General features: G+C 38.5%; 1 protein-coding gene across 1 annotated transcript in view; it reads left to right on the forward strand.

Moving 5' to 3' along the window:
• Positions 1-26,148, forward strand: part of LOC110542709 (zinc finger protein 62 homolog) — a gene marked incomplete at its 3' end in the record, with an annotated part of 129,330 nt that overhangs the window by 60,853 nt on the left and 42,329 nt on the right. The window contains 4 exon segments of the mRNA XM_060376248.1: positions 20,257-20,374; positions 20,567-20,630; positions 22,282-23,207; positions 23,448-23,480. Of these exon segments, the coding sequence (XP_060232231.1) occupies positions 20,257-20,374; positions 20,567-20,630; positions 22,282-23,207; positions 23,448-23,480 (1,141 nt within the window).

Below are 26,148 nucleotides of genomic sequence, written 5' to 3' on the forward strand. Positions count from 1 at the left end.
AGGGCCTCTGAAAGCCTCTGCCCTACAGACTATCAAAGCAGATGCTGAGCCGGATGGGCAACTGTTGGGCAGAGTGAATGGAATTTTAGGTAAGAACTGGGAAATAGTAAGAGCTGGAGAGGACAGGGTCTCCACAAGGAGAGCAACAGAACAAGAAAATTTGAACACAGGGAACTTCCCAGAGACTCATACTCCAACCAAGGACTATTCATGGAGATAACCCAGAACCCCTGCACAGATGTAGCCCAGGGCAGTTCAGAGTCCAATTGGGTTACATAGGAATGTGAAGAGGGACTGCCTCTGACATAATCTGATTGGCCTGCTCTTTGATCACCTCCCCCTGGGGGGGAGCAGCCTTACCAGGCCATAGTAGAGGACAATGCAGCCACTTTTGATGTGAACTGATAGACTAAGATCAGAAAGGAGAGGAGAACCTCCCCTATCAGTGGACTTGGGGAGTGGCATGCAAGCAGAGGGAGGAGAGAGGGTGGGATTGGGAGGGGAGGAGGGAGGGGCTTATGGGGGGATGCAGAATGAATAAAGTGTAATTGATGAAAAATTTTTAAAAAATGGGAAACAAATAATTTAAGAACCTTAAATGACTTTCAAAAGTGAAGGAAAACATGGAGTTAGTCAATTGGCATGGAGCACGTCTCGCCCCTGGGGGCAATGGTCTCCTGAACCTACTCAGACCTCGGACACCACCACTGCGAGTTCTAGAACTGATGCAGGATGTTCCAACGAGGGGGTTAAGGCTTCTCATAATATTTCCTATAAGCCCACACCTGTTTGTCTATATCCCCCATTTTTATTAATTATTAGCCAGATAGAGCCAAGTAATTGTGGTAATGATACTTGCTTTTTTGCCCAATGCTGGAATGCTAGTAAATTTAGGTATGCCCTGGTTACTCGCATGCCTCACTGGATGCCTGTGCCCGTTGATGCCCCTCACGCTATGACTCTCTTCAGACAGAAAAGGGATCTTGGAACTACAGCCACCATTGTTACTGCCATTTCATTGCGGCTGTTGGAGCTACCACCGGGGCATTAGCCATGAGTCATACTGGGTAGACTGCTCAGACCCTGAATAATCATTTAGCCAATGTAGCTCATGCCTTAGATGTACAAAAAGGAATTAATGCTCAACTAAAAGGAGACTTGATGGTGTTCAATCAGAGGATTGACCTTGTGCAGGAGCAAATTGATACCCTATGGCAAATCGCTCAACTTGGCTGTCAATGAAAATATGCTGGACTTTGAGTCACTAGCATATAACATGAGAATTTTTCCTGTGCTGAAAATCTGTCTAAACAATTGTCGAGCTATATTTTAGGTAATTGGACTGGAGAATTTGATACTACGATGGAGCAGCTGAGAGTGGCCATTGTCACAGTAAATTCTACCAGAGTGGACGCAGGACTAGGCACAGGATTATCATCATGGATTGCTGCAGCCATGAATCATCTGAAGGAATGGGCGGGCATGGGAGCATTAGCAGGCCTTCTGGTGTTGGTCTCCTTGGTTTGCCTGTGGTGTATATGCAAGATTAGAGTCTCACAACAGCGTAATGCAGCCATGATCATTCAGGCCTTTACAGCCATTGAAGCATGACAGTCTCCCCAAGCATGGTTGGATACCATAAAAAGCTAAAATGTTATGCTCAGGATGCGAGGCTAAGCACTGCACTCAGGGTCAGCCACTTTGGACCCAGAGAAGAGCATGTCTGATTGCATGCGGGTTGATGCCCCAGGTCCCGCCTCTGAGAAAAAGGTATCAGATGGGTCTGATGCTCTTTGGGTGGATGACACCTAAATGAACATCAGTACAAAGTCCCAATTTATTTCTAATATCAGAGATCAGACCTCTACTCTTGCCTGATGCGTCTAAAACAAAAAGGGGGAATGTAGAGAGCTGCAGAATGCTATGCCTTAAAGATGGAGCTGGTTTCTGCCTTCCACCTTCCCGATGGTGAGTGCTCTCTGTCAGGAACAATTCCACATTTGGCTTAGGCCGAAGATCTGGCTTGCTTCCATGTATGTGGACCTATCTGCATTGCCCACATGGCATGCTGGGGTTGGCTACTCAGAGGCTATTTAAGCTGTGGGCTGGCTTTCCCCAGGGTCAGATGATTGTACAAGGTTCCTGAATAAACTGCATTGAAAAAAAATACTTTTTCTGAATTCTGCAAACTCAACTTGAGCTCACTGACTCTCACCTCACTGACTTAGCTAAACAGCTTGTGCAGAAATGTCTAGAGCTCAGTCATCTGCATGCCTGTTTCCTGAGGGCTAGGATTAAAGTTTTCTACCACCATACCCAGACCAAAGCATTTCTTTACCTGAAGCTTGCTCTATACCTGGCTGGTCTTGACAACAAGACTGCTTATCACTTTTTCCTAGGAGTAAAGGTGTGTCTGTATTCCAACCAGATCATATAGACCTAGAAAGTCTTTAGGTGTGATCTCTTGCCAGAACAACCATGTTCTGAATTAAAATTCATTTACCTAAAGGTCCAGTTTTCTTTTTGAGGAAAGAATAGTTTTGCCACAGGGGCAAGTCTATACTGGTTGATAACTCTTTGAAAAGGAAAAAACAAACAAACAAACAAAAACTTGTTTGTGTTCATGGCTGACTTAATCAATAAAGGCATACCATGAGGCTGTCATTTAAGGGGAAGGGCATAGTTCTTTCTCAAACCCATTAACATTCTTGGCATAGCCCGTAACAGACAGGGGCCTAGGCCTTTGGAACTTTCCCTAAGGTCTCCATGTATTGAGAATGAAATGGAGATCCTTCTCAAAAGCCAAGAAAATGTTTGGGAGAGCCTGTCATGATCTTGGTCCCAGGCCTTTGGGGAGGCATTGCTTCAGATCTTGAGATCCTAGCTCTTCCCACAACATGTCTTTGATTGTCAGTCCCAAGGCCATTGTAGGCTTGGTTAGTAATGTTCTTGAGAGATCCTGTGTTCCTCTTAATGCAGCTTTGTTTCATTAGACTCCTCATGACTTTGTTCCGTCCTATGATATTTTCTGCTGACATCACAGAAGTTAACCATTTCCTTCTATTTTCCCCTAAAAGTAGTATACCAGATGCTATTCTTGAGAAGCTAACTTGGCCCATGGTGCTCACAGAGACTGAACTACCAACTAAGTAGTAAGAGTGGGATAGACTTAGCACCCTTCCACATTTGTAGCAGATGTGCAGCTTGGTCATCATGTAGCTCTCCTAACAATGGAAGTTTCTGGCTGTTTCTGACTCTGTGTTTGGATCACTTTCCTCCACCTGGCCTTCCTTGCCTAAATTCAGTGGGAAAGGGTACAATAGGTCCCATTTAGAGTTGATGCATCAGGGTATATTGGTACTTAAGTGAAAAAAGGGGCTCTGCTTCTATGAGGATAGAGGTAGGGAGGAGTGGGATGTGGGCGTGAGACAAGGAGGAAAGGAAAGTGGAGGTTTCCGTCTGGCTGTTAAGTGATTAAATAAATGAACTGAAGGACAAAAATGCTTACTTGGCTTAACACATAGCTTGCATAATACCTCCCTGCCCCAACTTTTATTTTTTCCAATGTTGCCTTTTCCTGTCTTTTTCTCTTCTGGCATACTCACTTCAGGACCCTGTCACTGAAGAGTGCTGTTTGAGGGCACTAATCTACTTCTGGCAATATTTTTGCTGTGTAAATCTTTCTAAGTGGGTAGACTTACAAGTCTCCAGTCCACATTTAAATTGTTGAAAACATAACCTGGGACTGAACCTAAAAGTGACTTAAGGGTTACAAGATATGTGTAATGTAAAATTCTGTCCTCAACTGGCTCCTTTTAAACATTGGTCAGAACTGAATGTGTGCTGTCATTAAATGTATTCTATCTTAATTAATCTTTTAATTGTGTTTGCAGGGGATATTAGTTCTAGAACAGTTGCATCTTCACCCTTGTAGATAAATGTTTTCAAGGCAAGCTATTCGGACTGAGGTCACCTTCATTCCAGTCTGTTTCCTCCAAGGGCAATGACCTTGCTTTCCTCTTGATTAAAAATTCTAAATTCTTTAGTTAAATGGCTGTACCACAAAAGAGCTTTATAATTTGAGTTAGTAATAAACTGTCTATTGTAGTTACAGTGAAAAGATTTGCATGGTTTGTGCCTTCTGTTCAGAACAGGAAGAACAATCTATTATATACAATTGCTGTGTGAATCAGGGTAGGCAATAGCTAGATCAAAGACTAAGGCAGTCAGCTGCAGGGACAGATCACAACTGTCTGTAATGCCAATTCCAAGCAATTTGACACCTTCACACTAATGCACAGAAAATAAAATTAAATATTTTTATTAAGAATTTCATGCCTAATTAAAAATGAATTCCTCATTAGTTTCTGTTTAGATTAATATCTACAAAAACTCAAGCCTTTCTTCATGCTATGTAGTTATGACTTGCTTTGAACCACCTAATCCTGCCTTTGTGGCCCAGTGTCTTGCAACTCATTTCAGGCTGGACCTTAACCTGGTCAGTGAAATAGAAAAGGAACCAGTGAATGAGGTCCCTCAAACATTCCTTGCTTTCATAGGGTGGGTAATTACAAATAAAGAGGGACCTGTGTATGAATTAAGTTCAATGACCTACTTTGAAGCTGGTGTCATCATAGCACAGAAAGGGATGGAGAAAAAGGATGGTGAGAGCTTTCTTGCTTGGACAGAAGTGTTAGTTATTCAATTTAAATCGTTAGGAAAAGTCTAAACTGGCACTACTTGGAGTTCACAGACCAAGGCAATCAAGATTCTGGAAGAGGAACTAAACTTATTTCTAGAAACCAAATTTCTATAGTTACACTGGTTCAACAAACACAGAAGAACTGGGCAAACTGGTGTGGCCGAGCCTAACAGGAATGTTATTACTCTAACAATAATGTGCATCCCAAGAGAAAAGGAGTGCATAATACTTGATGTGCTCTTCTATGCATGTCTAGTCCCAGAAAAATCTTGGGTCGTGAAGCCAGTTTCACCTTTTTAAAACAAGTTTTGAGATTATAGTGAAATCATTTCAACCTCCTCATTTTTCCCTAGTGATAAGTCTCAAATCCTGGGACAAATGACTGAGGTACCTATTTAACAAATAAAAGCAGGCTCAGCTGCTGGTTCTCCCAGCATCCCTGTTTCTACCTGCCATAGGGTAATGGTTGGCATACCCAGCCTTCTAGACCAGGGTCTGAGTTCCCCTTCCCCTGGGTGGTCTTCCTTATCTAATCCAACCATTTTGGTTACCTGGGCTTTTTCATCTATCATTTACTATACAGGCCTCTTTGTCTAGCTATCCCCTCTCCCCTCCTACTTTTCCTCATAATGCTCACAGTCATGTCCCCTCTGGACTCTCCCAGATGTCCCTGGATCTGGCTATTCTGTACCTTTTCTCTATAATAAACTTTCTACCCCACCATACCTAGAATCATCCATGACCTTTCCTTTTTTATTTCTTTTTTTTTCATTCATTTCCCATTTACCACTCCTTTCAAATTCTTCATCAATTTTTGTTTTAATTGTTACTGTTTGACTTTGACTTGTTTGGCTTCAGGATTTCTCAGCTATAAGGTAGAGATAGCAACACTGAACAATGATTGTGTGTTGGAATGTGCACACAAAGGACCCTGTGAGGTAGAAGAGGAACTGTCTCCTTGTGTCTTGGAGATAGGAAAGTCATACTAAAATACAGATTTCTAAGAGTAGGGATCTGTGTGTGCCTAAGGTGTGGGCCCAGCTGGGAAGGTCTCATCAATCTGAGCTATTTGATCTCATCCCCAAGTAGAGTAGATGTTAGGGTCCTTAAGCCCAGCTGGGTGGTCAAAGAAAACAAAGGACTCTAGGCAGACCTATCAATCAGCAGCACCAGTGGGAGGTAGCTCATAGATTCTTTCCAGGATTCTTTTCTGATACAGCTGAAGAGAACTGTGAGGGGGACTTCAAACCATGCAATGGTGAGTGTGTGGGCCACTATACCAAAACCAGGAGGAACAGGTTTGCTAAGCTCTCAGAGTCTGATATTGTGATGCTGAGACTGTGGGTCAACTGTCATTCTGTTGATCTATGTGGTGACTTGGGGATTGGTCCTTGGTCTCTGACTCCTCCTTAAGTGTGGATTCCTTTGGGGCAGTGAGTGGGAGCTGGGAGAATTCCTCTGCATCCCTGGCAGCTTAAAGCTGTGATACTTAAAATATCACTGTCCAATGTGCACACACACACATTGCTTTTGGTGTGTGGTAGGAAGAGAAATTGGTCTGCTCTCTAGAAGTTCTGAACTTTACATTCCACATTCAGGTTTGTGTGGCAAATTTTATAAATAGTTTTGAAGGTGGAAAAAGGGGGCAATGTGCATCCTCCATCAATTTTTTGGAATCTTTTTATCTTTTTGTTACTTTCAGCCATAGTGGTGTGATTCAGGAAAATTTAATTTCAGGACACAAAAGGAATTTCTGAGATGCAGAGGTTTTTAAGTTGTGCATAGTGTTGGGGAGGTGGATAAGGCAGATTCCATATCTTATGGCACAATCCATGTGGGAGTAAGCAAACATGAATACACTCACCACATTGGTTTGTGTGTGGCTTTCAGTGGGACTGCTTTTGCTTGAAACCACAAGAAGTCATGAGCAGCTGGGGAATTGTAGCCCACATTTTTGATCACTTTTATCCACAGAGAGCTCCAGAGCGTAGAGCATGCGGTCTCTTCTTTTAGAAGAGCCATCTACCGTAGCTAGTGGGTCAGAAATGTATGTTAGCGGTCAGTTGGAGTTGCTTTTGTAAGAGTTTTGAAGTCTGAGTTTATTTAATTTCTATACACATATAACCAAAAGTACACATGGTCATGTACACATTTTTTCTGGCAGTGTTTCCTTGGGTCTTTTGAGGAAACTTTGAATATATTTAGGCTTATGATTTTGGCTTTTTCTCTTCATCTCCTAATTTTGTCACAACTGTTGTACACATTTTTGATAGTTGTAGCTCTGAGATATGTTCTGAGGTCACAGCTGCCCATGTGTGCATTCTTACTTCATTATCATATTTGGAATTCTGTGTTGTTTTTCATGGGATATAGCTTTGGAATCTGCTTTCCACTTAGAAATTCATAGAAATTTTCTTTGGATTCTGTTGCATTCATATTGAAATAGAAAATAGCCAACATCTTTGTTTTTTAAATACATCATTCCATTGGTGTTGCTTAGTATAGTATAAAAGGGTAAATGATATTATCCTACATAATCATTTGTTTAGCAAACTACAGTTAGTATATAAAATTGAAAGTGATATGAAATAATTTACACAGCCATAGAAAGAAGACTTCAGTATAGAGTTTACTGACACAAAATACATTGTTATGGGATCTTGTATTAGCACACAAAATAAACTCATGAATTTGGGATTTCCCATGTAAACGAACTAAAATTAGGTAACATCAAGTTGTGTTGTTATAGTCAATGTAAAACTGCAAGTATTTAGTGTATGTAATCAGATGCATTTGCAGATATTACCTACACCTACACCCCATCATTACCACAACAACACAATAAACCATGTTTTCACACATTCTCATTGTATCCATGTTTATGTGTGCCTGCATTGCACAGAGCTCTCATAAAATGACAGAATTGGGATGGATCCCACAGTCTTCTCAGTAAATTTTCATGTACTTTTGATTAGTTTTAAAGAAGTATCTGAATTCTCATGCTTATTGCATTTATATTCGTGGTGGCATAACTTTTAAAGTAATCTAATTCCTCATTTGTTGAGGCCAGGAGGACAGTATGGTAAATGAATGAAGACAATAGCAATGGTTAAAGGATTACACACTTATAAAATACTCTCACAGCCAGTGCTGTATTCGTCATGAAACAGCATATAATTACAGCATAAGCAGTGTCAAATCAACAAACGTCTACTCTCTGATTTCATTCTTGCTGCATTCCCATTTGTCCATTGGGTTGGAGAGCTTCAGTCATATTGTCTACCTTAAAGTTTTCAGTAGAAAATGAAAGGCAGAAACAACACAACCTAGTTGAAGCAATTACCTTCAAAGAATTTTTGAAACGTAATTTGAGTTGGTATGTGGAGAAAGAAAATCAAATAGCATGCTTTTTAGAGCAAAAAAAATGTTATGGAAAAAAAGCAAATGTGCTTTTATAGTATACTATAAAAATGCAGATAATTGGTTTATTTTGATGGTCTGAGAGCTTTCTGCCAATGAGTCATGCTACATGAAGTGAAAATGAGTTAAGAAACAGACTGACTTGTTTTGTTTGAGTTGAAATAATGACAATAAATTACAGTTGAATGAAAATGTAATAATCTTAGACAAGTGACACTTTTCTTAGTTTTGTTCTGGTCAGCTATCCTGCCTTAGATGGTAATACTTTTATTTTATTGGAAAAACATGTTTAAATGCTTAACATTTTAGAATATCAGTATATACTTAATGTATTATATATTTAATGTATAAATATGTATAACATTATGCATTAGTTTCTATTATTATGAATATTATTCAAACATTGTTTTTGGTTTTTTAAGATTTTATTTATTTAATTAATGTTTTGTCTGCGTGTGCACCTGCATACCAGAAGAGGGCAAAAGATCACAGTATAGATGGTTGTGAGCCACCATGTGGTTGCTGGGAATTGAACTCAGGACCTCTGAAGGAACAGAGAGTGTTCGTATCTACTGAGCCACCTCTCCAGCTCCAAACTTTAGTTTTTAATATAGAGAATAAAGAGTACTCTTTTGGAATTAAGTGAGCAGGGACCCCTGTAATTCCACATAACATCAGAAAATTACCTTTTTTTTACCTGCATGATATATATTTCACATTGGAGAGAGCAAAACTTCTGATTTCACAGATCTAAATGAGACTAAAGAATAAGCTTGTTGAACTCCTGAGTGATGCTTACCCTCTATGCACACAGAATGATAACTGTATGTCATGATTGTGTTTTCCTTGTCTTCACTATTTCACTTCTCTTTGATTGCTTCCCTTTGCATTTTTAGGTAGGAAAATTGAATTAATGCTTTTTAATTGAAAAGGATTCTTCCCTCATACAATATATTCTGACCACTGTTTTCCCTCCCTCCACTTCTCCCACGTCCAGCATACCTCCCTTCTTCCCCAGTTCCACTCCCTCGCCTCTGTATCCTTTTCAGAAAAGAACAGGCCCCCAAGATAGGACTGCCAAACAAGAACAAACAAGATACAAAAAGAAAAGGCAAACAGACCTCACACTGAGGATAGACAAGGGACCCAATAGGGGAAAGAGAGACTCAAGTGCAGGTGTGAGGGTCAAAGCTACACCTGTTTCTAATGTTAGGAGTCCCACAAAAATGCCAAGGTAACAGCCATGACATCTCAGCAGAGGACCTGGTATCGACACATGCACACACATTGCTTGTCACTTATGTCACTGTGACATTCCTGGCAATGAAGGGAGTGGGTTCCATCTCATGGCTTGGGCTACAAGTTAAACCAAACATTAGCTTACCACTCAAGCAAGTTTGGTGCCACCATGCCCCCTTTACATCTTGGAAGCAGTACATATTTTAAGTGCAGTGGTTTTTATTCTGGGTTTGTGTCCAGGTTTCTCTTTTGGTAGCCTGTACAGTACTGTCTCACCCCAAAGAGACTGGAACATAGGGGTAAAGTCTTTCAGCCTGCACCTGGTCCACCTCTCTACCTTCAATATGAGTGAGCTGTCGCTTGTCCTGATAAACTTCACCATTCTGACGTGTAAAATTAAAGCTCAAAGTAGTTTCCATTTGCATTTCCTGAAAGGCTAAGGATGCTGAACCTGAACAGTGTTTCTCAGCTATTTGAGATTCTCCTGTTGAGAATTCTCTATTGAGATCTGTTCTCTGTTTTTTTATTTTATTTTATATTTTTATTTTTTAAATATATGTTACAGTTTATTAACTTTGTATCCCTGCTGTAGCCTGCTTTCTCATTACCTCCCAATGCAAACTCGCTCCCTCATCTCCTCCCTATCATTTTCCAAGTCCACTGATAGGGGAGGTCCTCCTCTCCTTCAATCTGACTTTAGCTTATCAGGTATCATCAGGACTGGCTGCAGTGTCCACTTTTGTGTCCTAGCAAGGCTGCTTCTCCCTCAGAGTAGGGAGATCAAAGAGCCAGCCATTGAGTTCATATCAGAAATAAACCCTCCTTACTAGGGTACACACTTAGATACCAAGCTACCATGGGCTCCATCTTAGCAGGGATTCTAGGTTATATCTATACATGGTCCTTGGTTGGAGATACAGTCTCATAACAGACCCCTGTTCCCATATATAATTGGTCCTTGTGGCACTCCTGTCCTCTCCATGTGATACTAACTCTCTTTTCTTTCATATGATTCCTTGCCCTCAGAGGACAGGACCCATGGTGCAAGTGATGCTCAGCACAGAACTCAATGCCTGGGGAGATGTTTTTTCAAAAAAATAAAATAAAATTTCTTAAGCATAAGAGTAAAAGCTCTGATATAAGAAGGTTTGTGAGGATGGCAGCAATGTCTGATTTAATGTCTGTGCATGCACAGACACACACAGATAATAATAATCAGAGGTCCCCTCATCCACCCACTCAAAAATCTTATAAAAATTTAGTTATATAAGAAACCCTCCCTTAAACAAATCCTTAAAGCCTAAGGTCTTGCCAGTCATGCTTTCATAAGCCTTTAATCCAGGCACATAAAAGGCAGACACAGGCTGTTCTCTGTGAGTTCAGACTGGTTGACAATAACAGGCCTAAACAAAACAGAAAATCTTAGATGGATTTGGTGGCACAGGCCTTAAATCCCAGCCTTCTGGCAGCAAGAAGCAGGCCAGTCTCTGTGAGTTCAAGGTCAGCCTGGTCTACAGATCAAGTCCAAGACAGCGAGGGCTAAAAAGAGAAGCCCTGTCTCAAAATACCAAATCATAATATATATCTCTGTGTCTGTATGTGTGTGTGTATACATATATGTATTAGCTGTATACATACACAGAGAAATTTATTCTGTCAGCTCTTTTCATGTGTAGAGCCTTCACTAGTATAGCTTTCTGTTTTCTACATCTTCCCATTGAGGAGGAATTTTTACCTGATGATAGTACTCCAATGTGTCATGTTTTTCCTGCTTTTTTTTCCTCCTGGGTTTTCTTTGATCTTCCAGGAGAAAAGTGGCTGCAGTTTACCTGACCCCAGCGTGAATTCACAGAACATAAAATCTCCTTCCATTTTCTAAGATCTCTCTATAATTTTTTATACTCTTGGCACCCTTCCTCCTGTGGGACAGACTGTTCGCTCTGCTACAGGTTGAATAACAGTTGTGCAACGTCCATCTTGATTCCAGCAGGAAGAGAGATATTGCATTCTGAGTGTAGAAGACAGAGGGTAGGCTAGGGGAGGACAGGCACAAATGATGAAATGCAAATCTCTGCATATCTGAAGAATATTTGGTACTGAAACCAAAGCCTGAGACATAGGTGACTAAGCCTTGTCCCTTCATTACAGTGTAAACCTAAGGGAGGTGCTCATGTCACTCAAGACTCACTGGCCAATCAGGATCTTCCATCCCTCCATTTGAGGAAGAGGCTGGTTCTTCTTGGCGCCATGGTGCATGTTCCCTCTATAGCTGAGCTGGATTGAATGGTTGGTGTGCTCTGGTATGAGTGCAGCTGCTGTGTGCTGTGAGTGGATTTCAGACAAGTTTGGTGAGTTTGTGGTGAGTGCCCCCAAACTGGTAGAGCAGGAGGCTGAACGACAAGAGCTGCTGTGTAGGGTCTTTCATGGGGCTGGGTGGGAACCAGCAGCCAGAATCAGCCATGGGAGATGTCCCTTTTCCTAGCCCTGAACAGAACAGAGCATCTGAATATCTTGACTATATTGGCTTTTGGTTGGGAGCAGAGAAAACTCCTTTCCGGAACAGAAGGTTAAAATGAAAGCTTTATTTTCTGAGCTCAGGGAGGCAGCCAGTTCAGGATCTGAAAGGTGACCCAGAGTAAGCTTTATTGTATATTTAAAGAGTTAAATCCACACGGGGAGGGCCCCTTGGTGAGTCCTGGGGTCATCCAATCAAATTTTAACATTGTGGGTTAGGCAAGGGAGTTTCTGTTGGAGGCTGTGTTGATCCACTGGGCTCAAGGCCTTTAATTGTTTTTTCAAGACATTTGGTCTGGATTCCAAGGCTTAAACCCGTTGAGCTCCCTTGGTCTGGAGCTCAAGGTGATAAAGAAACAGAAACAAAGACATGAGTGCTCTGTCTGTAATAAGGCAGGGCTTTGTAAGTGATATATTTTTACAATTTAGGCACGTTGGTTAAGGTAGCAGCAAGTTTTACCAGTTAACTGATAATTAGGAAAATGTTTCAATGGGTTCAGTGGGAGATGGCGCTGCAAGGTTTGGAATGTGAAGTTAGTTTAATCTTTCTAGTAAAGTGGAAGAGTTGCTTGGAGAGGGCTGGGACACTGGAGGTTGCCTCCTTACACACTATGGGCTTGCATGTTTACAAAGTATTTGCAGCAGGGGTTGAACACAGAAATGTCCTTGGTAGGATGCAAACTCAGAGAGGCCTAGTTTCTAGTATCTTTTCTAAGTTCTGACCTTGGCATTTAACATTCATGTATAAGATTCCTTTGGAGTTAATTTTGTGGAGGTTGTAAATAACATATGTGTTGAGTAGCATTTCATTATAAAGCTGTGATGTAAACGCCTAGAATTGTTAATGTAAGGGATTTACCAATAATCAGGTGACAGGAAGTCACACTTAGTAGAATTTAGCTAAGGGCTAAGTAGATAAGTATAATGCCAACCAGGCATGCTTGAGATTAGGATGCTAGGAAATACATGTTTGCTTAAGACGATAGTCAACAAATTTGTCTCCAGACATAACCAGGGAGACAGCCCTGATTCATATGAAGTACTGGCCCATGTCCATGTCAACGAACAGGCATCTAACAAGCTGTTTAATTGCCATTACAGACTGACAGCCAGCATTAAAGACTGTTGTGCCATAAAGTTGCAGTTTTCTTAAGAAAAGCATAGCTCTGTCACATGGGGAAGACATCTGGTGAAAACCAATTGAACAGGGAAAAAACTGCCCTGATCAAACAAAGCTTTCTCCAAGATCCTTGTGTATGGGGAGTGACCTAGCTTCTTCTCACACTCCTCAGTTATGCTTGGCAGAGCCAGATCAACCTGTGGCCTAGGCTTTGGGAGATTTCCCCAAGATTATGAGGTATTTAAAATAAAGCACTGTTTCTTTTCTAAAACCAGGCATAGGGTGAGCTGCAGGGTCAGGGCATTTTAGGAGGATTTTCTTCAGATTCTGAGAACCCAACTCTTTCTAACACCTGGAGATACCCTCATCAGTTCCAAAGTCACTGTGGTCTTGGTAAATAATGTTCTTGATACCGTGTGTTCCCCTTGTGCAGTGTTGTTTTATTAGACTCCTCATGGTTTTATACCATTGTATGAGATTGTCTGATCAATTCATAGATGTCTCCTGTTTCCTTCCATTTCTCCCCAAGAAGGAGTCTACAATATGCTATGCTCCTTAAGAAGCTTACTTAGGATAAGATATAGTTTGTGCAAAACCTTCCCACCCTAGGTTCTACATTTTCTACCTTCTACTTTTCCAAATATTTGAAACCTCTGAGACATCACCTATACCATGCCACTGAATACCTGCTGTATTAGAGAAGTGGAGTACGTAAATTATTCTAAGAATATGTTTGCTATGTAAATCTCCCAATTGGCTCAGTGGCTAGACTTGAACTCTCTGGTCCATATTGAAATTGTTTAATATGTAAACTAGAGCCTAAAAGAGATTTAAGGAAGACTGCATGTATGGAGTACAAAATCAGTTTTAGGCTGTCTTCTCTTATAGCATTAACTAGAGCTAGATACATGTTACTATTAAAGAAAACTTTTTAAATTAACCATTTAATTATGTGCGGTGTACATTCTTCCTGATGGTGGATATTAATTTTAGAATAGCTGCATCTTCATTGTTTTGGAAAAATATTTCTGAGACAAGTGTTGTTAGCTAAATCACATTTATCCCAGTCTCTTGCTCCCCATATGCATAACTTTGCTTTCCTCTTAGTTAAAATTCCTAAATTCTCAAGTTAAAGGCTGTACACATCAGAATCTTAAAAATTACTCATTTGAGACATACGATGAGCTGTTTATTGTGTGTGCAGTAGGAAAGACAGCTTGGAAAAAATGAAAGTCAGACATCTGGAAGCTTTAAACATTGTTTCCCAATTCAATTGTTTTGTGATAAATGTTACAAGTTTACAAATCGGTTACAAAATGTCAAGGTAGAAATGTAGATCAGTCTTTAGCAGTATTTGATTAGCATCTTTTTATGTTTCCACTAACAGCAGCCACGATGATGTGACTTAAGAACAGAATTCCAGGATTAAAAGGAGTTTTTGAGCTGCAGAGATGTCTCAAGTGTACATAGTGTTATGCAGTTACATAGGACAGATTTCACGTCTTGTGCTGGAATACATGTGGCAAGAACGAGGCATAAAATTACTATTTAACATTGTTTTGTTTATAGGATTCAGTAGGACTGTGTTTACCTTCAAACACTAGGGGCGCATGAGCTACAACCCCATAGCCCACCTTTCTGGTGACCTCCATTTACAGATAGAGCATGGGTATTTTCTTTGAAAAAGAATCAGTTGTATCTAGAAGATAATTTGAACAGTGTAGGGGTCACTTTGAGTTATTTTTGTGGGTGTTGTAATGTTTCTGTTTATTTAATTTGTATATGTATACTATCATAGGTAACATTGGTCTACTTCAGATTGTTCTTGGTTGAGTTTCCTTATGTATCTTGATGAAATCTTGACTATATTTTTGGGATTATATTCTTGGTATTTTTGCTTTATTCTTTTACAAAAATTGTGCACAATTTTTATTATTTTGGTTGTAAAGTCAGTACAGAAGTCATATTTTGTCTCTGTGTGTAATATATCTTTATAATCCTGCTGAGAATTTTGAAGGTTTTTTTTTTTGCACATGGTAAATTCAGTGGCAGCATGCCATCATAAAATGGCTTGTTGCTACCATCTAAAGAGCATGCCTGGGCTAATCCTAGGCACCATATGCATATCTAGCTGATGGGCAGCTTTGTCTTCATGTTGGTCACCTAGCATTTGAAATGGGAGCTGTCTGTGACATGGACACAGTTGCCTGTTTATGAGTCACTTTGCCCTAGCTGGACTACATTGTCTGGCCTCAGTGGAAGAAGATGCACTTAGTTTATATGTAACTGGAAAGGATGATACCAGGAAAAGAGGAGGTACAGAGCTACAAGCAATGTATAAATGAAAAAAATAAATAACTAATGAGAAAATGGCTGGTTTCTATGTAAGTTCAAGATTGTGTTGACTAATGATTTCTATAGATGGCTCTTCAATTGAGGGTGACAGTATCCCTGAGCAAGTGGCCTTGGCCTGGATAAGAAAGCTAGGTGATGCATGAGACGATGAAGAAACAAGTGAGCAAGGCAGGAAACAATAGTTGCCATGGTTTTTGCCTAAGTTTTCTTGAAACTTGAGATTCTATCCTAGGATTCCAAAACGATGGAGTCTGATCTGACAGGACCAAACAAGTAAACTCATTCATGGCCTGAGGTGTTTGTGGTTAGGGGATTCACTCAGAGCAGCACAGTAGCAGATTAGGAGGAAAAAAATGTATGCCAAAAGTGAACTTGCTCCTGGAAAGACCTGAGAATGCTCTCTGTTTTGAGGAATGTGAGATGGCAAAAATTCAAAACTTTATTGGCTCTTCCTGTAGTACCTGGAAGTTCAGAATATTGAGTGTAGTGCATACAGAGGAAGAATTCAGTGGAAAATAGGCTCCATGAAAAATTAAGCTAGAGGTCATTTGTGTGGTAATTTGGCCTCAGATCTTTCTTATTCTACTCATGATCTAAAAAAATAAGTAAGGGAGAGTTAAATTTTGGGGACTGATTTCTTAGATGGTGATATTTGTTTTCATACCTGGCTTGGATGTTAGTAATTAGTCAAAGCTACATTTGAATTCTTGATTCACATGTGTCAGCTTTCTGAGTACAATTGCAAGGATGGAAGATGTACTGTACCCCCAATCTGTTCCGTTTTGTCAACATATTTTACCAATGTTAATACTAAAATGCTTAATAGAATGTATATATGTATTGTTTGAAGTTACATGCTTCTTTATGTTCTCACTAGTTACTCTATGGCACATCATGCTGAAGTTCTGCATTGTACTAGAATTTTCTAGAGGTTCTATATAATGCCACAACAATGAAATTTGTTTCAAAGAAAGCATGTTATATGTGTAATATGACTGTGTTCTTAGGCTATGACAGATATATGAAGATTTAATAACAGGTTTGGGGGTTTCTTTTGACCATTCTAATTTGATGGTCAAGGTGATGTTGCCAGTTTTCCCTCTGAATATTTCAGAGAATGTGTTAATATTAATCTTTTTTTTCAGTTTTACTTATTACATTTATTTTGTACCCACCTACAGCCCCCTCCTATATCCCTTCTCAAGCATACTGTCTATCTCTCTTAGTGTATTAAAATTTGTAAAGAGATTAGTTTGTTTTTTGACTTTACATCCACAGGGCAATTTCTCCTTCCTCTTCTCTCAGTCCATTCTCACCCTTCTTTCTCCCCTCCCAGAAAAATGGAGCGCTAGTCTCCCTGTATCACCCCATTGCAGCACATCAAGTCACATCAGGACTGAGCATATTCTAATACACTAAGACCAGTCAAGGCATGCCTGACAGGGGGAAAGGATCTGAAAGCAGGTGGAAGAGTTCACCTCCACTCACCACTCAATCCACATGGACCAAACCGCTCTTAGTACAGCAGATAAATCCAACAGGCCTACATCCAGAACATGCATGCTCCTTAGTTGATTTCTCATTTTCCATAAGCTCCCCTCCCCCGGGTCTGGTTTACTTGTTGCAGTTGGTCTTCTTGTGGCTTTCTATCACCTTCAGGTTCTTCCATCATTCCCCCAGTACTTCAATAAGACTCCCAGAGATCCACCCCATGCTTAGTTGCAAGTTCCAACATCTGTCTCCAATTGCTGCTGGGTGGAGCCTCTGAGATAACAGGCATGTTTAGGCTGTTTTCTACAAGCTCAGCAAAGCAACATTTACAATATAATTGGCTGGTTCTCTAGTGTAAAGTAGGTCTCAGGTTGGCCCAATTATTGGTAGACTTTCCCTCAGTCTTTGTTCCATCATTATCCCTAAACTTATTGTAGGCAGTGTAATTTTTGAATCATGAGTTTTGTGGTCCAGTTGTTGTTCCTTCTCTCCACTCGTCCTGACGGGCTAGAAGGTGCTCACTTCATTTTCCATGTCTCTTTTCCCCTGCTCCTTAGGAGTCTCAGCGAGAGTCACACCCAGGTCACAACCATGTCCTCTCAGGAACCTTCCCTGTCAAATGACTCCAAAGAGAAACCCCCTCAGTTTCCCTTCTTGTTCTCAGCCCTCTCACCTCCTACTACAGTTCTCTCCACATGTGATACCGACATTTGTTTCCCTCCCCATTCCAACTTCTGCCCAGTTCCCTATCTTCATCCATTTCTGCTGTCTGTTCTGTTTTATTTTCTGAGTGACATTCTGTCAACCTCCCATGGACCCTTCTTGTTACTTAGCCTCTTTGGGTGTGTGCATGGTAGTATGCTTATCCTGTACTATAGGTCTAATATCTGCTTATAAGCAATGTGTTTCTTTCTGTGTCTGCCTAACCTCTCTCAGGATGATCTTTTCTAGTTCAATTCATTTGCCTTCAATTACCATGATTTCTTATTTTTAATAACTGAGAGTCATTTTGATTTCCAATTGTCTGATGGCTAAGGACTTTGATAATTTCTTTAAGTGTTTCTCAGCCATTTGAGATTCCTCTGTTGTGAATTTTCAGTTTAGCTCTGAACCACATTTTTAAATTGGTTTATTTGATTTGTTGGTGTTTAATTTCTTAAGTTCTTTGTAAATTTTGGATATTGCCTTTCTGTCTGATGTTGGTGTAGATATTTTCCCAATCTATTGACTGCTATTTTGTTCTATTAATAGAGTCCTTTGACTTATAGAAGCTTTTCAGTTTCTTGAGATCCCATTTATTAATTGTTGATCTCAGAGCTCCTGTGTTAATTAGATCCAGACTTCTCTACCTTCTAAATGATTTAGAGTGTCTGGTTGTATGTGAAGGTCTTTGAACCACTTGGACTTGAGTTTCTGCAGGGTGATACAAAGGATCTATTTTCATTTTTCTACATGCAAACATCTAGTTAGACTCCCACCATTTGTTGAAGATGCTGTCTTTTTTCCATTGTATGCTTTTGGCTTCTTTGTTGAAAGTAAAGTTCCAATAAGAGTGCAGTTTTATTTCTGTGTTCTTATTCCAATTGTACAGGGTTTTCTGCTATCAAGAGTATTTTATTTTTTCATTTGAAGTTAATGTTTGCTCTTTCAAGGTTTGTAAAGAATTATGTTGGAATGTTGTTGGGAAAGGATTGAACCTGGAAACTCCATTTTTTAAGAATGCTCTTTTAGAGAAAGGGGATAAAGGGAGCATTTGGGAGGGGAGGAGGATGTGATTGTAATTAATAAAATATTTAAAAAAGAATGCTGTTTTTCTATGTTAATCCTATATATCCATGAGTTTGGGAGATCTTTCCATCTTTTGATATTTTCTTCATTTTCTTTCTTTAAAGACTTCAAATTCTAGTCATAGAGGTCTTTCACTTCATGTTGTTTGTAGCTACTGTTCAGGGTGGTTTTTTTTTCCAAATTTCATTCTCCAGCCATTTTTCATTTGTATACAGAAGGACTAATGAAATTTTTAGTTAGTTGTGTTCCCAGCCATTTTGTGGAAAGTGTATATCAACTGTAGGAATTCTCTGGTAAAATTTCGTGGGTCACCTAGGTATACTGCTAAATCATTTGTGAATAGTGATACTTTGAATTCTTCCTTTCCAAATTTTATTTCCTTGATAACCTTCAGTTGTATTATTGCTTTAGCTAGGACTTAAGGATTACATTGAAGAGATATGGAGAGGAGAGGCATCCTTGTCCTGTACCTCATATTAGTGGAATTTCTTTAAGTTTCCCTACAACTGATTTGATGTTAGCTATCAGCTTGTTTTTTACTGCCTTTATTATATTATGTGCCTGATTCCTTGTATGACTGATTTCTCCAAGTCTTTTAACATGAAGGAGTGTTAGACTTTGTCAAAGCCTTTTTCTCATCTAATGAGATGATCATGTGATCTTTGTCTTTCAGTATGTTTATATAGTGGATTACTTTGATGGATTTTCATATGTTGAACCATTCCTATATGCCTGAAAGTAAGCCAATTTGTTCATCATGTATATCTTTGATGTGTGCATGGATTTATTTTGCGAGTATTTTATTGAACATATTTGTGTTACAGACAGCTATGAGCTGTCATGTGGGTGCTGGGAATTTAACTCAGGTCCTTGGAAGAAGAGATAGTGTTCTTAACCACTGAGGTATACTTTCATCCCTCATGTTGCCTATTTATGATCAACATTTAAATTGCGAAAGTTTTTAGTCTCCTTTTGTAATTGTTCAAACATACATTTCATTTTAAAAAGATCACATTAATATTACAGTTTAAAATGAGGCACTTCAGGTTTCTAGATATTTATGCAGAACTCAAATGAATATATAACTCTTTGTAGAAACTTGAGAAAGATCTTTAAGTTTTTTTATCTTGTTTGATTAATTTTTGCATATTATTCAGGATCTTATTATGTACTCCTGAGTGTCCTGGAACTTATTGAAAAGAGCCGTCTACCATCCAGCTCTGTGTAATACACCAGCCTCTGTTTCTTGAGTGATTTTGTAATTAAAGTCATCAGAAAATACACCCACCCTGCCCATTCTTATAAGAGTCAGGAATCGTTTATACCATTTCTCTCATGTGGGTTCAGTACTGTTGATCTGTTTCCTCTCTCTCTCTTCATCTGTTAATTGACATTTCTCTTGCAAGGCTATATCCTACTAAAAGGATGCAGAAATTAGAGTGGTGAACCTCACTATTGAGTTTACACCTAAAAAGAGTTTTTGATTACATTACAACTTATGTGTCAGAAACTAAGTAGAAGAATCACCAGAATACACTGAAAATATTGTAAATGAAGGATACATTTCCAGTGTTCTAAGTATCATGCTTTCTGTTGTATATGTGTGTGGATATTTTAGACAGCATTGACCTACAATGATGTGCATGTGAATTTCACTCGAGAAGAGTGGGCTTTGCTGGATCCTTCCCAGAGGAATCTCTACAAAGATGTAATGCTGGAGACCTACAGGAACCTCACTGCTATAGGTAGGACAGTGAATTTTCTTTACCTTTTAAAATATGGGGAAAACTCTGTATTCATTATTGAAGTGCTTCTGCAATTTCTCTTGAGGATGAGCAAGAATGAGGTGAATGGTTGTTTGATTGACCATAAAGCACGACTTAAATTTTGTCTTATTTCCAATAATAAATCATGCATTTTCTGTTATTGTATTTTAGGCTACAATTGGGAAAGTTATAATATAGAAGAGCATTGTCAAAGTTCTAGAAGACATGCAAGGTAATTTTCATTGTAAGCTGATATGAATATGGTTCTGAGAAAATTTTAATATATTCTGGAAGTTTGAAAGAGAAGGGACAGTGTAAATGGACTGTTTTAAGTATATTTATTGATGATGACTAACTTGTTACTAAACCATGTACCTCCATGTTAGGTGTTTGATGTGTGTTTGCAAGGCACTCTAAGAAAGAATGCAAGGAAATCATCAATGTTTAAATTATTTACTCATTAGCGCTATTAGGTAAAACTGCAATTTGTTTAGTCTCCTACAACTCAGATATTGCCAAATGTATTCACAGTAAATAGGTGATGAAAGTATATCCAAAACATTATACTAATCAACTTTTCCATAGTAAAATGGGGTTACTCATGTACTTGTAGTAATATGCCTAAGTTTTGTGAGAAGGACAGTTTTTTAGAGTCAAGAATGTTGTTGTGGAAAAAACATAATCCCTATAGCATGTCTGTGATGAACAAAATTCAAATGTGTGAATGCATCATGAAATCATGTCATTTATTATTATTCTTTTAATAGTTAGTTATATCATGATGTATCACAATGAGTTCAAGTCATTTTAATATATGTATATTGAAAGAAACAATGTACCACCCAGAACAACTAAAAGATATTGTACTCCCCATTTTGAGTAGATGTTTAAAAATTGATACCTATTATGCTTTATGTGGGCTATTTAGAGCTGCCAGCAGTACAAATGATGACACAGAGGCTTTTTAATATTTTAAAGCTTAGGCAATTTAACTGGGCAGATTCTCTTTTTTTCCCTAACACAAACCTAGCACAGTGTCCAAAAGCATGGCCAGTTCTACCTCTTCGTTCATGTTCGTATCCATCTTTTAACCTCACTGTCATGCTGGTGAGTGGCCTGTCTTTGCATTCTTCTTTCCAGCAACCCTCTCTCACTCAGAAGTTCTGTCCTCCATTTTGTGCCCTGCTATCACTTATTAGCTTTTTCTTATGTCCAATAGATAAGTAAGGAAGTACAAATGTTTACAAAATATAGGACAGGTGATCGGCCATACAACTAACAATACTATGATTTCGTCAGTACTATTCACATATACTGGCACACTTTCACACAATATACACCAACATCAATTAACTGGTTATTCACCTTCATTAGGAATTCTTACAAAATCACACTGCAAAAAAAATAAGTTTTAGGGAATATACAAATTATTCTTTTTCTCACAGTTATCTTTACATATTTAGTATGGTGCACAGTATGGGGAAAGTTATTAATCCAGTCATTGTGTTAAAGCTCTGAGGTATCGCAGTTTTCTACAACTATGTGGTACAACATCTTATAGAAGAAAGTGTATAATAAATGTGAGCCAGGTAACAAACATTTTTACCATCACAGGTATTTTCAAATATGCAAAACAACCCGTAGAGAAGGAGAACACCGTGAATATAAAAATAATGATGAAAACTCAAAATGTAATTCTTCTTTACCTTTAATTCAATTAGCAAAATTAAGTCATGTGGCAAAAACATCCATTAGTGTAATGACTGTGGAAAAGGTGTCATATGTGCCAATTATCTTTGCAGGTATGAAAACAATCATTGTGCAGACAAACTCCTTGAAGATACTCAATATGAATTCTCTTCACATCACAGTAGTCCCCACACATGTAAAAGCATGCATTCTGGTGTGGATCACTATGAATGTGGCCTATATAGTAATGCCTTTGCAAATAAAAGTCATATCCTAAGACATAAAAGGATACATATAGGAGAGAAACCTCATGAATGTAACCGATGTGGTAAAGCCTATGCATGTAACAGTGATCTCCTAAGACATAAAGGAACTCACACTGGAGAGAATCCTTATGAATGTAACCAATGTGGTAAAGCCTTTGCACAGAACAGTAGTCTCCAAAGACATAAAAGAACTCACACTGGAGAGAAACCTTATGAATGTAATCAATGTGGTAAAGCCTTTGCACAGAACAGTAGTCTCCAAAAACATAAAAGAACTCACACTGGAGAGAAACCTTATAAATGTAACCAATGTGGTAAAGCCTTTGCAGATAACAGTAGTCTCCAAAGACATAAAAGATCTCACACTGGAGAGAAACCTTTTGAATGTAACCAATGTGGTAAAACCTTTTCACAGAACAGTCAACTCCTAATACATAAAAGAACTCACACTGGGGAGAAACCTTATGAATGTAATCAATGTGGTAAAGCCTTTGCACAGAACAGTAGTCTCCAAAGACATAAAAGAACTCACACTGGAGAGAAACTTTATGAATGTAACCAATGTGGTAAAGCCTTTGCATCTAACAGTAATCTACAAGTACATAAAAGAATTCACACTGGAGAGAAACCTTATGAATGTAACCAATGTGGTAAAGCCTTTGCACAGAACAGTAATCTCCTAGTACATAAAAGAACTCACACTGGAGAAAAACCTCATGAATGTAACCAATGTGGTAAAACCTTTTCACAGAACAGTCAATTCCTAATACATAAAAGAACTCACACTGGAGAGAAACCTTGTGAATGTAACCAATGTGGTAAAACCTTCGTAGATAACAGTGTTCTCTGAAGACATAAAAATCCATGTTGCAGAAATCCTTATGAATATAACTAATGTCATGAAGTCTTTTCATGTAAGACTTATCTTGAACAAGAACACTTATTGGAGTGAAACGCTATGAATATAACCAATGTGTGAAAAACTTTGCATGCCATAATAATCTCCATGTGCATAGGAGAAGCACACTGGATGGAAACTTTATGAATATAACCAACGTGATAAAGCATTTTGACATAATAGTAATCTCCTATGACATGAAGAACGCATACTAGAGAGAAACCTTATGAATGTAACTAAGGTGGTAAAGCCATTGAATGTAACAGTAGTCTAATACAAAAAATATCTCACACTGGAGAGAACTCTTATGGATGTAATCAATGTGTGAAAGCCTTTGTATGTAACAGTCATCTCCTAATACATAAAAGAGCTCACACTTGAGAGAAACGTTAAAGCCTTTTCACATAACTGTCATCTCCTAATAAAAACTGCTGGTCACAATCATCTTTAACGTCATTAAAGAATTCATACTGGAACGAAAGACTATGAGTGTATTTACATGGTGAAGCTACTCCACATTTGTATAATGTTCGTTATCATGAAAGAATACATACAAAGAGAAATTTTATGAATGTGTTAAAATGGGAGTCGTTTGCACATATCGATATTCTACATCATCATAAAAGTTTCAAAATGGAGAGAAAAATCTGAGAATATAATCAGTATGGTAAGGCTTTTGTGTTCTGTCCACTGAATCCAATACAACTCAAACATGTCAATACAGATGAAGAAAAAATATTGTCATCCAGTTAGATTAGGGACACATAATATTTAACTGTGATGCCTAACCATCCAATGAGCCAGAAAGTTACAGAGGTTCTGAGCTTGAAAATCATAAAGATCTTTACCGTTTTACAACTGAATCATTTCCATCAATCATGGTTTAGGGATATAGGATTTGTTTATGTCATTGAGGAAGTCACCTGATGCAAAATGTAGGTTTTACAGTCAAAACAATCATATCCTTTTGTCTTTTGTTGTTAGGAAAAGGTATTATGTTTTACGAAAGAGAATCTGTGGTTTGGGTCAGTCATTATGCTAGGGGATCAGAAATCATGGTATGGAACAGTCATGTTTTAGGCAACAATTAAAGTAATTAAAGCCGGTCAGCTATTGGGAAGTCTGCAGCTTTTCTAGGGACTATGAACTTAAACGTATATTCACCCTATAAATCAATGAAGGCTGGTAACTAAAAGGAAATACTTAGGACAAATTGCTTTTGCATGTTCTCACATACAATTTGCTTTTACATGTATTGCATATCAAAGTCATCTTCAAATATACAAATGGTCAGATAGTAGAGAAAAACCTTACACATGCCTTCATGTGATAAACCCTTTTCTTAATACAGTTATCTCCAAATACATAAAAGAACACACACTGCAGTGAAACCCTCTGAATAAGCAATGAGGTAAATCCTTTTCACGGGGTTGTCTTTGAAATCATGAGAAAATGTCGTGCTGCACAGAAACGCCATGCATGTAGTCAGTATGGTAAAGTTTTCTGCTTCATGCTACCATTATATAAGAGTAAAAACTTTACTGTGTGGGCTATGTCCTAAAGCCTTTGCATATCACAGTAGTCTTTGAGAACCTAAAAGAACTCATTCTGTAGAACATTTATTAGAATAAAAGTTTTGTTAAGATCTTTGACCCACCAGCTTGCATTCAATTACACTAGATTATTTTGGAGGAAAATTCTAACAAGTGTCAACAATGTATGTATGTGTTTATGACATCCTTCCTTATTTGGTTTATGGACCAAAGTCATATGAATTTAAACAATAAGATAATCTTTTTTTCCACAGTTCACTTAGATTACATGAAATAAATCATCCATTTGTAAAATTTATGTGTGCATATTAGTGCATTATCTGTGACCAAACACAATGTCTAAGGCAACTTCCAAATGTGTTTACTTTGCCTTATGATATGGGAGAGGATATGGGATCACTATAAATTGGGCAAAACAAGTGTCATACATAGCAGCTAACGTAGGAGGTTTGGAGCTCACAACCTCCACCTTCAGCATGAAGCAGAGAGTGGTAACTACAGAAGATATGCAGCTGAAAACTATCAAGCCCACCCCAAATAACATACTTTCTCCAGCAGGGATACATTTCTTAAAATTTCCCAAATGATACCACCAACTGAGAAGGATTCATTTCTCTGACTTCAAACTTATGTGTTTGATTTCTGTTACATGAAAGAATTCATGATGAAGAAAACATTTGTAGATAAGCCTGTAGTTGCCTCAACACCTGAGTGCAGTAATGAATGCTTATATATGTAAAATATTCATGAGTAAACATATATTTGTTTAAGAATTTGTTTTAATTTCCATTATGTGTTAACAGTTTGTTTTTACATGTTTATGTGCCCCTCCATTCTAGTTTCCATGAAGACCAGACCTTCTCATCTGGTCTCAAGTTCTCATACCAAGAATTATAGAAAGTTTTCAAAACCTAACCATTGCTTTGGAAAGGACTCTTATGCATTTCTTGCCTGTGTCAGGAAAATAACTTTCTCGGGTCTTGTGTCTTGGCTGGTGTAACAAAACACCAACAGCACAGGCTCTAAGGGCAAAAATCAATAAATGGGACTTCATGAAGCTGAAAAGCTTCTGTAAAGCAAAGAACACTGTCTACAGATTGGGAAAGGATGTTCACTATATCTGAAAAGAGGACTAATATTCAGAATATATAGAAAACTCAAGAAGTTAAACCCCAACAAATGAAGTAATCCAATGTAAAAAATGGGATACAGAGTTAAACAGAGAATTCTCAATAGAGGAATGGCAGAGAAACACTTAAAAAATGCTCAACACCCTTCGTCATCAGGGAACTGCAAATCAAAACAACTATGACATTTCACCTTACACACATCAGAGTAGCTACTAAA

This window comes from Meriones unguiculatus (genome assembly GCF_030254825.1).
Source record: "Meriones unguiculatus strain TT.TT164.6M chromosome 13 unlocalized genomic scaffold, Bangor_MerUng_6.1 Chr13_unordered_Scaffold_34, whole genome shotgun sequence".
Classification (NCBI taxonomy): Eukaryota; Metazoa; Chordata; class Mammalia; order Rodentia; family Muridae; genus Meriones; species Meriones unguiculatus.